The 14,669-nt window shown below is 40.3% G+C and overlaps 1 protein-coding gene and 1 long non-coding RNA gene across 3 annotated transcripts in view; both read left to right on the top strand.

Annotated features, from left to right (window-relative positions):
* Positions 1 to 14,669, top strand: part of LOC310825486 — a 632,470-nt gene that overhangs the window by 573,055 nt on the left and 44,746 nt on the right. The window lies entirely within an intron of this gene.
* CNTNAP5 (contactin associated protein family member 5) overlaps positions 1 to 14,669 on the top strand; it is a 313,291-nt gene that overhangs the window by 253,876 nt on the left and 44,746 nt on the right. For both annotated transcript variants that reach the window (XM_083734111.1, XM_083734112.1), the window contains 5 exons: positions 2,384 to 2,511; positions 3,766 to 3,936; positions 7,816 to 8,034; positions 9,189 to 9,428; positions 12,504 to 12,728. In XM_083734111.1, coding sequence (XP_083590237.1) covers positions 2,384 to 2,511; positions 3,766 to 3,936; positions 7,816 to 8,034; positions 9,189 to 9,428; positions 12,504 to 12,728 — 983 coding nt within the window. The remainder of the gene's footprint in view (positions 1 to 2,383; positions 2,512 to 3,765; positions 3,937 to 7,815; positions 8,035 to 9,188; positions 9,429 to 12,503; positions 12,729 to 14,669) is intronic.

The raw sequence follows: 14,669 nt of genomic DNA, 5'->3' as shown, positions 1-14,669 counted from the left end.
CAGAGAATGAGCTTTTCTGAATATCAACATAGAAGGGAAAAAAATAGTTCTGTAAGGATGCTGTCCAACTTCTTACTTGTCATTTAATAACTCTGTTGTTGCTTATTCAGCTGCTAAATGCAAATCTGAAATAATAGGTCACATTTGAGACATGTAATGAGTTCAGTCCAGATAGACTAGTTAATTTCCTTACCATTGGATGTTGTGCATAGTTCTGGGTGTGCATGGACAAGGTGCCGTCTGAAAGCACATGATACTTTAACCTTGCTGAAACAAAGCAGGACTATGACCAGTAAGGGACAGGAGAATGGAACAGCAGGTATGCTGCCTTGAGTTATAAAGTCTTTGATACACATGCAAATATCACAGAATATAGTAGAAAGGCTTCTGCTTTCTAAAACTATCTGCTTGCATTGCTATCATTTTGGCTCTTTTCCCTCCACCACTCCTTAGTCTGTCCCAAACCTAGCACTGGGGACTTCCATCTGATTAATAAATACACAAATTTCATGTGCACTGTAACAACCTACTTTGTTTTCTTCTGACTTCCCATGTGCTTAAAATAGTTGAATGGGTGTTGAACCCTCAATAGAGTTTCATGTGCAGTTTAAAACTTTGTAGATCTTATCTAAATGTCAGATGAGAGGCTTCCTAACATCAAATTATACGGGATAGCATTAAGGAGTATAATGTCCTCTAAGGGCCTTTTCACATAAATACTTTATTGCATAATAAATTCCTGTTTGTTTCTCATTTCCTCACCATGCTCTTCACATGTTAACTCAAGGTTGCACGTCTGTTTCAGGTATATGTGTTCCGCATACTTGGTAAAGTGTGATACATATACCAGATTGAGTGTTCATTGCTATGGAGTGTGTGTGTGTGTGTGTGTGTGTGTGTGTGTGTGTATCCTGCCACTCATATCATAGGCCATGATGGTGATGGCATTTTGGATGTTTTGTTGTTTTAAAAAATATAATTCTTGAAAGTTTTCTTCTCCACCATTTTTTTAAAATGTAGATAACCCCAGCTTGTTCCCCCCAAATGTAGCAAACTCAAACAGAAGCTCCACTCTCCCTCCTTCTGAGTTGTGGTCAAATATTTAGTAATTCATTTGTTGAAGCTTTATTTTATGTTGTGTCATTCAAAAAACAACAACAATCCTTCTCCCGATCTGGAGTGCACAGCACAGGTTCACTGATGCTTTCCAGCATACAAATATTTAGCTGGATGCTGGAACCAAGTAATTCTGAGCACCAGTTCTACCATACAGCATGGGGAAGCACAATTCAAAGGCCAAAATTGTGGGACATAAATTGGTCATCTACCCTACAACAAGGGTTGCCATTTACTATATGTGGATATGTTATCCCACAGAATCATCAATGAAAGGCATCACACATAATTTTGATTGAAATGGATCCTCTTTAGCAATGTTTGAAAACCATTTGTGAGTTTCAGCTGGTGCAGGTGTTTGAACATTACATTAAATTGGTTTCAACAGTTCAAGGTGTGGAGTTACAGAGCAATTGTGTAACACCACTGAAGTACAAGCTGCGACCATTCTGCATGAAGGTTCCATTCCTGATCCCTGAGTGTACATAAGCCTTGTCCCGTTCCACCGCATTCTGCCCCGTTTTAGGGCCACTTCCAGGCTGACAGCAATGAGTGTGTGCATGACTGTGCATCAATCGGACATGCATTAAATGATTGCTGCCTGTAGCATCAATTACTTGTGCCATCATTGCTGAAATAGCACCCTGTTCCAGGCAAATGGGGAAGAGCTGCTTGGTTCTCTTTTGTGCTAAGGAAAAGCCTTATGTATTGACCCCTTATTATATTGCATGCTGCAAATTGGTTACTGCAGATTCAGCTACCAGTTTGGAATTCTAACCCTGCCAATGATTGTTTCAGGTTGTGTGTTGCTTATTACTTCATGGTGGAATACCATGAGAGCTGGCACTGCATTTGCTTTATGATTTCTATTCCTCTATGCTGTTGCAGAGACACCATGACTAATAGGAGCAAGCCGCTAAAGACTACTTCTACCCTTACATTTACACAGGCTAGAGTCATCTACAGTGGTTTTGCTTGGGATCCTGAAACATCTCCAGGGAACCAAAAATGGGTTTTCCAATTTCTACTCTGGTTTATCAGACTGTTTGCAAAAATAAAAATAAAAATGGAGGTGGAGGGAGTAGTGAGTAGATGTCAGATGTCAGACATTTTAACTGCTTATCCATGTGTTAATTAGCTATTACATGCATTTTATCTACATAGACTTCAAATCCACTGGACATGCTTTTAGAAATCAAAGTAATAATTAAACAACTATTTCAGCTTCTATTCATATGCCTTTTTATATATACATATATATATCCAGGACCAATGATACTGGCTTCCTTTCCTTCAAAGAACACTTGCCTGTGAACCAGATTGTTGTCACCGATACAAATAGACCTAATTCTGAAGCTGTGTGGAGAATTGGCCCTTTGCGTTGCTATGGAGATAGTGAGTACGAGCCCTTTTCAGTATCCCTTTCCTGGCTGCACAAGACCTATGTGTGATTCCTTTGAATATAAATTCCACTTTAAAAAACCAGACTCTTAAAAATAATATCACTGTCCGGCTTGTTTAAAGGCACGTGTTGGACCATTTTAAAAGAAACTTGTTGTTAGTACTTTTTTTTTAAAAAAAGTTGGGGTTTGTGTATAAGTTTGTGTGCGGCATATACAGTATATTACTTGTGCATCCGTTGGATGACATCCAACATAACATTAAGACAAGAGTGGTGCATGCTCTGGTTATCTCCCGCTTGGACTACTGCAATGCACTCTACGTGGGGCTACCTTTGAAGGTGACCCGGAAACTACAACTAATCCAGAACGCAGCAGCCAGACTGGTGACAGGGAGCGGCCGCCGAGACCATATAACACCGGTCTTGAAAGACCTACATTGGCTCCCAGTACGTTTCCGAGCACAATTCAAAGTGTTGGTGCTGACCTTTAAAGCCCTAAACGGCCTCGGTCCAGTATACCTGAAGGAGCGTCTCCACCCCCATCGTTCTACCCGGACACTGAGGTCCAGCACCGAGGGCCTTCTGGCAGTTCCCTCACTGCGAGAAGTCAAGTTACAGGGAACCAGGCAGAGGGCCTTCTCGGTAGTGGCGCCCTCCCTGTGGAATGCCCTCCCACCAGTTGTCAAAGAGAACAACAACTACCAGACTTTTAGAAGACATCTGAAGGCAGCCCTGTTTAAGGATGCTTTTAATGTTTGATGTATCATAGTATTTTAATATTCTTTTGGAAGCCGCCCAGAGTGGCTGGGGAGGCCCAGCCAGATGTGCGGGGTATAAATAATAAATTATTATTATTATTATTATTATTATTATTACAAGAGCTCGGAGAGCTGACATTGTGGCAGGTGATTGCGTGCCAAGTTTTACCTGTCACTGTGCATAATGATAACAGTAGTCATGTAGCATCTTCAGCAAAATGAAAGAGACCCAATGCCTTCAGCTGTTGTGCTCCACTAAGAACAGGCTCCTGCTAGCACAATGGCTGGGTATCATCCATAGCTTTTCATTTTTCTGTGTATTTTGTGTTTTCTTTCCTTTAGTACAGCTGGCTTCATTTCTGTAGGCTATGTCTTTTTATGATGAGCTAAAAGGATGCGCCTTTGGGTTGTTGTTGTTGTTGTTGTTGTTGCATTTTTGTCCACTATCTGCTTACGGTTAACTATAGAGAAGGTTGTTGCTATTTGCAGGACAGTTCTGGAATGCAGCCTCTTTCAATACTGAGGCATCCTACCTTCTGTTCCCCACCTTCCACGCGGAATTCAGTGCAGACATTTCCTTCTTCTTCAAGACGACAGCTGTGTCCGGGGTCTTCTTGGAAAATCTGGGGATGAAAGACTTTATCCGAGTTGAAATACGCTGTGAGTGTGTACTCTGATATCATGGTCAATGTTCATACTAACCATCAGAGAATGGGTGTGTGCAATTGCCCATTTGTTTAATATTTCTAGTGAGTTATTTTCTTGGCTTGGGAACTGATGTCTTATATTGCGGGTTTACATACTTTTATATATTGAATTATATTTTAATTTTCAATTGAATACATTGCATTCTTTTTTTAAAAAAATGTAGGAAATACAGTAAGGCGTGCTTAACAACAACAACAAATATGGTGGCGGTGGTATTTTAGAGATTGAAATTAGGTTTTCAAAACTGCAGAGGTCCGGACTCTAGGAGAAATGTTCTAAGGACTGGGTGGGATAAGCAAGAATTGAGAATGATTTCAGTTTTACAGCTGGCAGCACCTTGAGAATTGATCATTCTTCTGGCTGGCTGTCAAATATTATTTATTTGTTATTTCATTGTTGCATATATACCCCTTCTTTCCAGCAAATGGTGCTCAAGGTAGCTCACAATGGTAAAGAAAAAGCAATAAAATGATAGTAAAATACAACAAAATAGCAATGCAAAATGAAGTAAAAAGTATAATAATTGCAGCCAGTTAAAAATCTCAATGGGAGCAGGGGGCAAGCAGCTGCATGTAAAGTTCTCTGTGTTACAAAATGGTTTTTGTTGGTTTGTTACATTTGCTTATAATTTCACCATTAGACAAAGAAGCAGAATGAACACACACTAGTATGAGTATGCATAATCTTATTCATGTGCACTAAAGCATCACTAGGGAATAAGTAAAAACTGGTCACATATGAACATGTTTCATGGTGGACTATGGGACAATCACTTGAACAAGGCCTCCTTTCGGACACAGTTACCCATAACTGCCTCTCTGCACACAACAACTGGGGGGCATTTGGATCAGATGGGCCACTGGTCAAGCAAATGAATTTGATGTTGTCATGGCATTATTAGTAAAATATTGGGAGGAAAGTATGTCATATATGATGTATTGGCAAAGTAGCTGTTGGTTGGTGAGCACATACATGATCAAGCATCAGTCATAGCAGTAGCAGGAGGGGGCTTCTCAGAAACTTATGTAGTCATTTTAAAAGTGTGTAGGTGCTCTTTCACTCTCTCTGTATGTGTGTATGCAATGCTTCAATTCTCCATAGTCAAGGGAAGAAAAAATTCTTCAGCTCAGTTATCAGTTGCTTGCCTCTCTTGGTATTAGATGGTTTTGGCCAATGACAAACAGTACTTATGCAAGATGCCTTTGGAAAGTAGTTGGCATGCAAATGAACATGAAGTGAGAGGGATCCAAAACACACATAATGGTTCTTTTTGTCACTTGTCAATCACACAGCCTCACTCAGGGACTGACTTGCAATTACTGCCCAGCGCGTTAAAAAGAGAAAAATACCTTAGTGGTTGTTTTACCTTATCTTTTATTCTGCTGGTTTAGCCTATTAATGGAAATGGATGTGGGGAGAACAGTGTTGTGACTTTGGAGTGCAATAAGGCCATTCTGTTCCAAATTCCATCAGGCTGAACAAACGTGGAATGAAGTGCCATCATTCCATAATATGGTTATAATAACTTCAACATAAAATTTAATAAAATAAGGCCCCCAAGGCCTTTTGATTCATTAAACCCATGGTAAATGCCGAGGTGCATTATCACTAGGTAATGAGGTATGCTTTAGTGTTAATTGCACATCAAAGTCCTATTTGGTTGATACTTCAGTGTGCTATATTTCATTCTCAAGGGCCATTTTTTTTTTTACAAAAAATGCAAGGCTTTGACATAAAACGATGTCAAAATAATGCAATCCATCAATATTATAGTTTAGCATGCACTTTGATGAAAGAATAACGAATCAGCTAGTGTAAAATGTGGGCAAATATGGAACCAGTGATTTCATTAGAAGATAGATTGTCAGCTTCTTTGAGCTAATAAATATTGCAGCTGAATAGCCATATTTGGTGTGTAGTCCCCAGATCAGCTGCTGAGGGTTCAAGTATACACCCTGAACCAATTCAGAGTTAGACATGTCTCTGCTTATTAAAATCCATGGCTTAAATCCTAGCTGTTCTCATTAATGGTCTGGAGTTTTCCTGCCTCCCTCTTCCTTCTTCAATCTCTTTTCTGTCCATCTCCCCATCTGCTGCTAGGGAGACTCTTGGAAATTAGGTGGGATATGGTGTGTGGAGCTGCAGAAGGAGGGCAAGTTGATGGAAGCCCTCTCCCATTTATATGAACAGAGGAGCCAATTACTGCAGAGATGGTGCTTTAACAGAGGTAGCCATGCCAGGACTCATGGCTCAGTCTTATCCCAATAACTGATAATGAAGCCATGCTGAGACTAATTTGGGTTCCCTGACCGAACTCACTCCAGGCTCTCCCATAAAGGAAGTATGTCAGAGGGAGGTTATTGTTTCTGGGAGGGGGTAGCAGGCTTGGCTCAGATTTGCTTTCTGAGCCTGCTGTGCCTATTCATTTTTGGACGGGGTTACAGCTGACTTCTGCTGCCACGCTGCCTGTTCAACCCCTATTCACTCAGCACTGGATTTGATTGTACCGACAAATCTGATGCTGATGAGACCTACATCCCAGGCCCTGATCCTGCAGACATGGTTCACACACCAGATGACTCACTGCAGACAACCCAGAAAAGATGTGAGTGGTGCTAACAAGTGCTCCTAAATGGGAGCAGACCTAGTCTAATAAGAATACAAAAGAAATCCTGAGGCACTTCAAGCAAGTTTATGTTTTATCAAGAGATATGTGAGAAGAGCATTGTTGTCGTTCTCAGTTCTTTTAGATTCTTTTATTTCTGTAGCTAAGTTTTTTTCTATGAGCCATATGTTCCAGATTTATTTTGTGGAATAAATCTTTTGAGGAGCACATCTTCTCTTAACTAACTTGTAAGATTCTTTGCTTTGGCTTGGAATACAAAGTTTCTATAACCTCCTTTCATTCTGTTCAATTTTTACAAAGTTGGGTTGTGCAGGTTCAAGCATCCGCCAGTGATTTAATAAGCAGAATAATTCATGTATTGATTATACCTCTTCTTTAAAAAATCCCTAAATTTATTTCACTGAGTTTATTTTTTAAAGGATGTATATTTTTAAAGAGGTATATTTTAAAGAGGAAAATTTAAGTGTGACATTTTAAGTGGTTAGTGTTTTAGCAAATTTGAATGGATCTTAGACCTTCACACTGTTTGAAAGATTGCAAATATTCAATAATTTATTTTTCCACATCCCTAGCTAATATATATTAGCACACTATTAATAATTCTAAAAATATAAAATTTAGTTTGACAGTAATATGAAATGACAATCAATTGCAAAAATCTAGGGCATCTAAAATGCTTAATAATAATAATAATAATAATAATAATTAAGCATTTTAGATAATTATTATTATTATTATTATTATTATTAAGCATTTTAGTTTGCCCCACCCAAACCTAGAACAATCTGGAAGCAGTAGCATCCATGCTAGATTTAATTGTGGGCCTCCAAATCTTTGTGAGGCTTCTCCCTCCCTCCCTCCCTCCCTCCCTCCCTCCCTCCCTCCCTCTCATAGCCCTTATGGTTATTCTTCCATCCAATATTTGTTCCTACAGTAGTGACTGTGCACCATGTGCACCAATTAATAACACAGAGAGATGAGCAGCAACACAGTACATTAAAATTCATGAAATGCAAATAGTTTACCAGTGATCTGATTTATAAGCAAGGCTTCTATAATGGAGAGTGGAAGCGAACCATATCATGTGGTTGTTTATTTGCAAACAACCACCACCACCAACCAGCCAACCAAAATCAATTAATGGTCCTGTGATTCATATTATTTCACACAGCAGAAAGTTACATAGTTCACCTTATTATTTCCAGCTCCTAAGGAGATTACCTTCACAGTAGATGTTGGAAATGGTCCAGTAGATGTCACCGTCCAGTCTCCTGCAGCCCTGAATGACAACCAGTGGCATTATGTACATGCTGAACGGAATCTCAAGGAAACGTCTCTTCGGGTGGATGACTTTCCAAAGAAGATTCTGGAGGCCCCAGCTGAAGGACATTTCCGATTGCAGCTGAATAGTCAGCTATTTGTAGGTAGGGAAAGTTAAGTGATGTTTATAGATGCTTTCTTCCCTTTTCTACACCTGAAAAAAAAAAAAACTAACTAACTAACCAACTCATATCACACCATCCAAAAGGAAGTTCCTAATCCCCCAAATGCCCAGTAGCACTCACCACTGTTTCCTCACATTTTCTGCCCTGCGCAAGTGCCTGGTTTACCCTTCCATAAATACATCTCTGAGGACAGGATGGTCCTTCCAACGCAATAGCACATTTCCCTGTTTAGAGTTTTCAGAGTGGTTGGATACGATGTCTATCCATAATTTTCAAGTAGTTCTAAATAGATTAGATGGATGACCTTGGCTACCATGATTTGTTTCTGACAAACATTCTTTGCAATTGTCTAAGCTTCTTATCAGAACAGGAAATGGGATAAGTCACAGATATCACTTGACCAATGAGTAGCCTTTCACAATTCTTGGAATAGAAGCATTTCCAGTGCTGGGCAGAAATGTATCTATGGTTACAAAATGAACATTGCCTTGACTATTAGGGCTATACAGAGCTCTGCAACTAAAGTCTTTGCTCATCTGCTACCTTAGATCACCTATGGTAAAGATTAAGCTAAGGGCTTTAAAATAGCAAAGCATACATTGAATTATGATGGCAACGTGAGCTGGACTACCCCCACCCTGCCAGTCACCACCCAGTGTTACGACTTAATGAAACAGAGATCATAAGAAAGTCACTTCAATATCTCAAAATCTAGCATGCAAAGGAGACTGTAATTAGCTCTGGGTATAACACGAGTACTATAAAATCCTTATTACAGGTATTTTAGGCTTCCCAAGTCACATTTTTCAGACACTGTAGAGACTTGCAAGAATACTTGCTTTTAATTTGGAATGTATGAAACAGTTCTAAGATTTCATGAACAAATATATTCAGCCCCCAAAGCTATTGTCCACGTTAGGTTTAACATGTCTCCACTTTTGCTGTCCCTGTCACCAGACTGCTGAATGAACACTCATGCACATCAATATGGCATCACTGGACATCATATTTTACAGTCCTGAACTGGCTTCTCACAGCACCTTTTTAGAAAACATTTAATAAGGGCTTTGCTTTAGTAAAGGGTTGGTGTTTGAAATCAAAGCATGGTGTGTTTTATGTCTCCTTTGTACTAGGAGCAACTGCTTCCAGACAGAAGGGCTTTGTGGGGTGTATTCGTTCTCTTCACCTAAATGGGCAGAAACTTGATCTTGAAGAGAGGGCCAAAGTCACCCCTGGTGTGAAACCTGGATGCCCTGGGCATTGCAGCAGTTATGGTAACCTTTGCCAAAATGGAGGTAAATGTGTGGAGAAGTTAAATGGCTACCTGTGTGACTGCACCAGCTCTCCATACGAAGGACCATTCTGCAGAGAAGGTACGGCTGTGTAGCAGGTTCTTATATTTCCCCCCATGAAGTGAAAGTTGATCAGAATTCATTATACAAAGAAGTTGGATGGAAACTATTACTGCACTGTGGGGAAATGCTGATTTTTAATGTCACTTTCCACTGATTAAAACCTCTTGGCAAATTTTGTATAATTAAGTTTTTCCCCATTTAATTTTTAGTTTTGGAATAGTTAAATAGAACTCACTTGGAATCAAGAAGCTCGAAATGCAGAGGCATCCATTTTAAGAAGGCGTCTTTGGAATTTAGAACCAATATTGGGGGGAAAGGAGGAGTGTTAATTGTCTCCTGCTCCAGAATGTAACTGTTATTTTTATTCCAATACTATGTCAACAGGTAATCTGAGAATGGTCAAGACCAGGGGTGATATGGTAATCTGAATTTCTAGGCATTGTGGGGCCATAGAGAGTGGGGTGGGGACAAATATGAGGCAGAAGAATGTTTACAGTTTGATTGGCCTTGTGGTCATTCCATCTCTCCCCCACTGCCTTTATTTTAGCATAAAAAGAATGTTGCTGAAATGAGCAGTCTAATGTTTCTTACAAATAGTACTGGGAATTTTTTGATGGCATAGCATGCTTCCCAGTAACACTGTGTTAGGAAAAAAAGATGGCTGCTCCATGGCTATTTGTCGATCATTTGCTCCTATCTCTATGTACTCATATACTGAGATAGTCATCTGACACTCTACCTTATACTATAATGTTGTAATATGACTATTATTGCTTGTTTGGGGTGGAGGTTTTGTTCTGAGTTTATTGAATTGCACTTTACCATGAGATTGTAAGAAGTCCTTGGAATGCCACTGTGGTGTTGAATGTATGGAGGGTCTAGATCTAAATAAATGCATACACTTGCCCCATGACATTTAAAAGGGAAGTTTTGCCCCTTGCCTCCTTCCTCAGATACATAGTAGGTTGCAGGACAACAGTATATAATTAAATTCCAGAGTCCCAAAGTGGATTAGAAGAAGCTGCACAGGCTGTTGCAATCAGCCTAGAATTTCAGACCTGGGTCACACATGAATTATTTGGGACGTGCAAAATCCCATATTTCATTGAAGTTGCAGCTTCGGCAGAACATTCCATCAAGCTCTAATTATTTGCCAAGCTCAAATAGGACAACTCTGTGAGTCAGAGATTCATCTTATCATTCACCTTGGGAGCAGCCTAGGAAATCAATATTCAGCAGTCAGGCAATTGTGAGTAAAATGAGATAGGAAAAGACATGGAATAGTTTTCATGGGACTGAAGACAATGGCCTCTTAGCCATTTCTCAACAGATGTTTCCTATACAAAAGGAGAGAAAAGAACACATATTTTAGATGAAAAGCTCTTTGGGGAATGTCCTGATAATCCCCGTAATCTTATTCTATCTTAAAATCACAGCCGGGATCCGTTTGAACATTTCCGTTTTAGTTGCTACTCTTGCATTACAAATGCCTGGCCAATAGGCAGGGGAACAGAACTTACCTGCTGTAAAACTGGCAGCGTCCCAATGAAGTCAGTGGAGCTTGGGCTGATTAAAATTGCTGGAAGTGCATCAAATAAAATACTCAGGATGTGCCTGAAGAAGGGACAATGAAAACAACATGTTTGTGTTAGCAGAAATTTGTTTCATAGATTTGTACACTGAAATTTAAAGAAGCCTGTAATCAGAAGTCAACAAAGAACCATTTATTGGAATTACTCACATAAATACATATTTTCTTAACTTTCCTTAGATATTGCTAATCTTGAATCTAAAATGCATGACTCAGGATAGGTAGGGACTCAGATGGTAAAAGGCATACAAAGATAACTTACGTTGCTGCTTTCACTGTTGGTAGTGAATATATCATGCTGCCCTTTAACTATTTGGAATTTTGCTGCTCATTCTTAGCCATATGAAAAATGATGCATTGGAGGTAATCTTTCCATAAACTTTTACTGCAAAGCACGGCCATCTGGGATTTTGTCCTAGTTCAAAAACCTACTTCTCCACTCAACTCTTTCTCCTCCTCCTCCTCCTTCTATCTCATCCATGCATGCCCTCCACCATCCTCCCCATTCTTTACTCCAGACTGGTCCCTGACTATTTATGCAGACCATGATGCAACAGCAGATCAGTGGAGATGCACTGCATGTTCACTATAATGCTTCATTTTGGCCCAGTTGCCTGGTGTCATACTGTATCTTCTTTAGGGAGAGACATATTTTAAGCATCTTGTTTGACATTTAAATACCAGATGACAAAAATCCAGCAGCAGCATACAAATCAATATGACTAACCTGATCCAAAACGCCCACCCACCCCACTCACACATGAAAACAAAGACCACCACAGCCAACCACAAATGAATAGCCACACTCTAGGCCAACCCCATCCTCTCTCACCACCAAAGGAACACAAGTGAACAGGAGAGAACCTGCACAAGCAACGCTGACACAAAACCCCACATATATTAAGTAAAATGGAATCATTGCCACCCGACCCCCCTCTCATCTCCCCCCTCCACCTCTTTCCCCCTTTTCTTCCTAATGTCTCAACAAATGAAACCAATTTATTTTTTTAAAAAAAGTTACATGAAAAAAAATCCAAGGGAGACATTGCACATACCTTTGTAAATCAAGAAAATCTTTAATAGAAATACATCAAAAAACAACAACAAACCAACTATAAAATGAAGAAAGCTTTCATAAAGACACATCTATAGGCTGACTCCAGAGCTGACCTGTAGTTGGCTCTTACAGTTCTGCCTATATTGTGTTCTCGTCTTACTGTAGATAAGCAAAAATGTAGAGTGTGCACACACATGCAAACAGGCTTGAGATAGCAAGCAGATATTTATGGCTGAATGCTCCACATTTCCAGTGACTTCCAATCTAGTATTCTGAGTCAGACTCTTTCCTGATGCTTTCCTTTTAAATATCTGTTGCATATCCTGCTTATGGGCTCCCCTTAGCTATCTGGTTGATTACTGTTGGAATCTGAAGGCTGGACCAACTTGTGTCTGATCCAGCAGGGCTTGTCTTATGTTCTCTTGCTTTTTCTTTGTATTTTTAGAGGTCTCTGCACTTTTTGAAGCTGGCACTTCCATTACCTACATTTTCCAGGAGCCTTATCCTGTGACCAAAAATGCAAGTACAACATCCTCAGCCATATATGCAGATACTTCGACATCGAAAGAAAACATTGCCTTTACGTTCCTGACAACACATGCTCCAAGCCTCCTGTTCTACATCAATGCTTCCTCTCATGACTATTTGGCTGTTATTCTTTCCAAGAATGGTAAGTGAGAGTGCAAAGCTAAAGGTCCCTTGACAGTTCAGCTGCATAAGAAGTTTCTAAGGCTACAGTAATGAAATGGTGTGGGTGTGGGTGTGTGCGCGCACACACACACATGTACTTAGTTTGTAGGGCTACTGCCATCTGCTGTCAAAAATGTTCGTTCTTTGACTGATCAGTTTTACTTTTCACCTCTTCAGCACCACACAAGATGCTCAGACATGGAGCTTTCAGGGCATGCCTGGAAAGCATGGAGGAAAGTTAAATGTGGATTAGCCCCATGTGTAAGAAGGGCTAAAATTAAATGTCCTATTTGCATGAGTATTAGCATAGATCTTGGGTCTCTCTCCCCCCCCCCCCCAGTGCTTAGAAGCCACCACTGCCATGTTTGAATATTTCATTTTTAGATGGGAGAATATGCAGCCTTGAAAAGGGCATTTCAATTATTATTATTTTAAATGATGGCTGTGAAGTAGCATGGAATGGAAAAAATTGTCGTAGCAGTGGTGCCCCCTCCCCATGTGAGCAATCTAGAGCAGAAGGAGGAGAAAATCTGAATGTTCACATGTGACATGAACTAATTAGAATAAGAATTTTTTTCTTTGAAGAAATGGCAGCCTATTACTTCCTTTTGGGCTCTTCGGGTAATTTTGCCGTGTAAACGTTCACTAGAATTTTATTTGTGAAGCCTGCAAAACGTCAGGCAAGACTTTGTATCAGTAATTGGGTCCTTTGAATCAGTAAAATTCAACATATTCAGCCTGCACAGCAAATATGCACTTCCACTTGTCTTAAAACACACACTCTCACACTCACAACTATTTCAGAGTCACTTTTAGAGGATGTATCATGGAGTAGGTTGCATTCGGTGGCATAGGAAGGGGTGTGTGGTGCACTGGCTGTCATCACTGAGGAGGGTGACCTCCTGGGGAGTGACGCGGTGGCTCGGGCACCTGCAGGCTCCGCACTGCCCAAAACGGCAATGTGGAGCTCACAGACTCTGTGGAGGTTCTGCGCAGCATGCTCTGCCCTGGCTGGCCCTGCTCCTGAGTGCAGGGCTTTTGCCCTACCCCGGGTGCTCAAGCAGCTAGCTACACCGCTGGTTGCATTGCCAACATTTCTTTCCCAACTGTCTGTAATTTCCTCATGGCTTTGTCAGTTCTAACTTTGCTCTATTTCCCCCCTCTTAGTCTCATTGAAAGGGAATTTATTAAAAATTAAAGCAGCCTTCTGATGTGCTGCTTTCCCTTATGCTGCCAGTTTATGCTTGCTGTTATAACACAAAGCGGACTATGAATAGTAATGCATATACACTAGTAGTAAAGGTGATAATGAACGGTATTACTAGTTCCTTTGGGATGTTTTCAGAAGATTGCAATATTCCATGGAAACAACATGTTTTGCCCTCATTGGAAATTGCCTTGTTTCTTTGCCAGAATGGTAAACGGAGGTGCATAGTTAAAAGTAGGTAGCTTTTGTTGGTTGGCAATTAAGAACCTTCCAAAGTCCTTTAACTGCGAAAACTGTATGTTACAGCTGCACTGGTGTCTCTTATATACATCCAGCAGTAGCCTATTCTCTTGTTATAGAATTGTTGGAGGGATAATATGGAATGGTCTTGGTGCATTGTATAGTATAGTATAGTATGGCATGGTGAGTGTGTGTGAAAGAGGTGGAGAGAAGAGAGAGAGAGAGAAATGAGAGAATAAGCAGTGGAGAGAGTGAGCACAGAGTGTTTGGAGAGAAAAAGAAATGGGATAAGGAGGTTAAGGCTGAGATTTCCCAGTACAGCCCTGCAAACTATAGTCCCTCTGTCAGACTAAGCATCCTGTGTCATCTCATTAGGTTGTCAGCAGTGTTTGCAGTCCAAACATGAAACTCCCATTTTCATGTGCTGTTGAAGCAAGCACGACCAAAATGTGACCCATCCTGTAAAAATACTGC

This window comes from Podarcis gaigeae, assembly GCF_964106915.1.
Source record: "Podarcis gaigeae genome assembly, chromosome: 1".
Taxonomy (NCBI): Eukaryota; Metazoa; Chordata; class Lepidosauria; order Squamata; family Lacertidae; genus Podarcis; species Podarcis gaigeae.
This window is presented reverse-complemented; position numbering and strand designations above follow the sequence as displayed.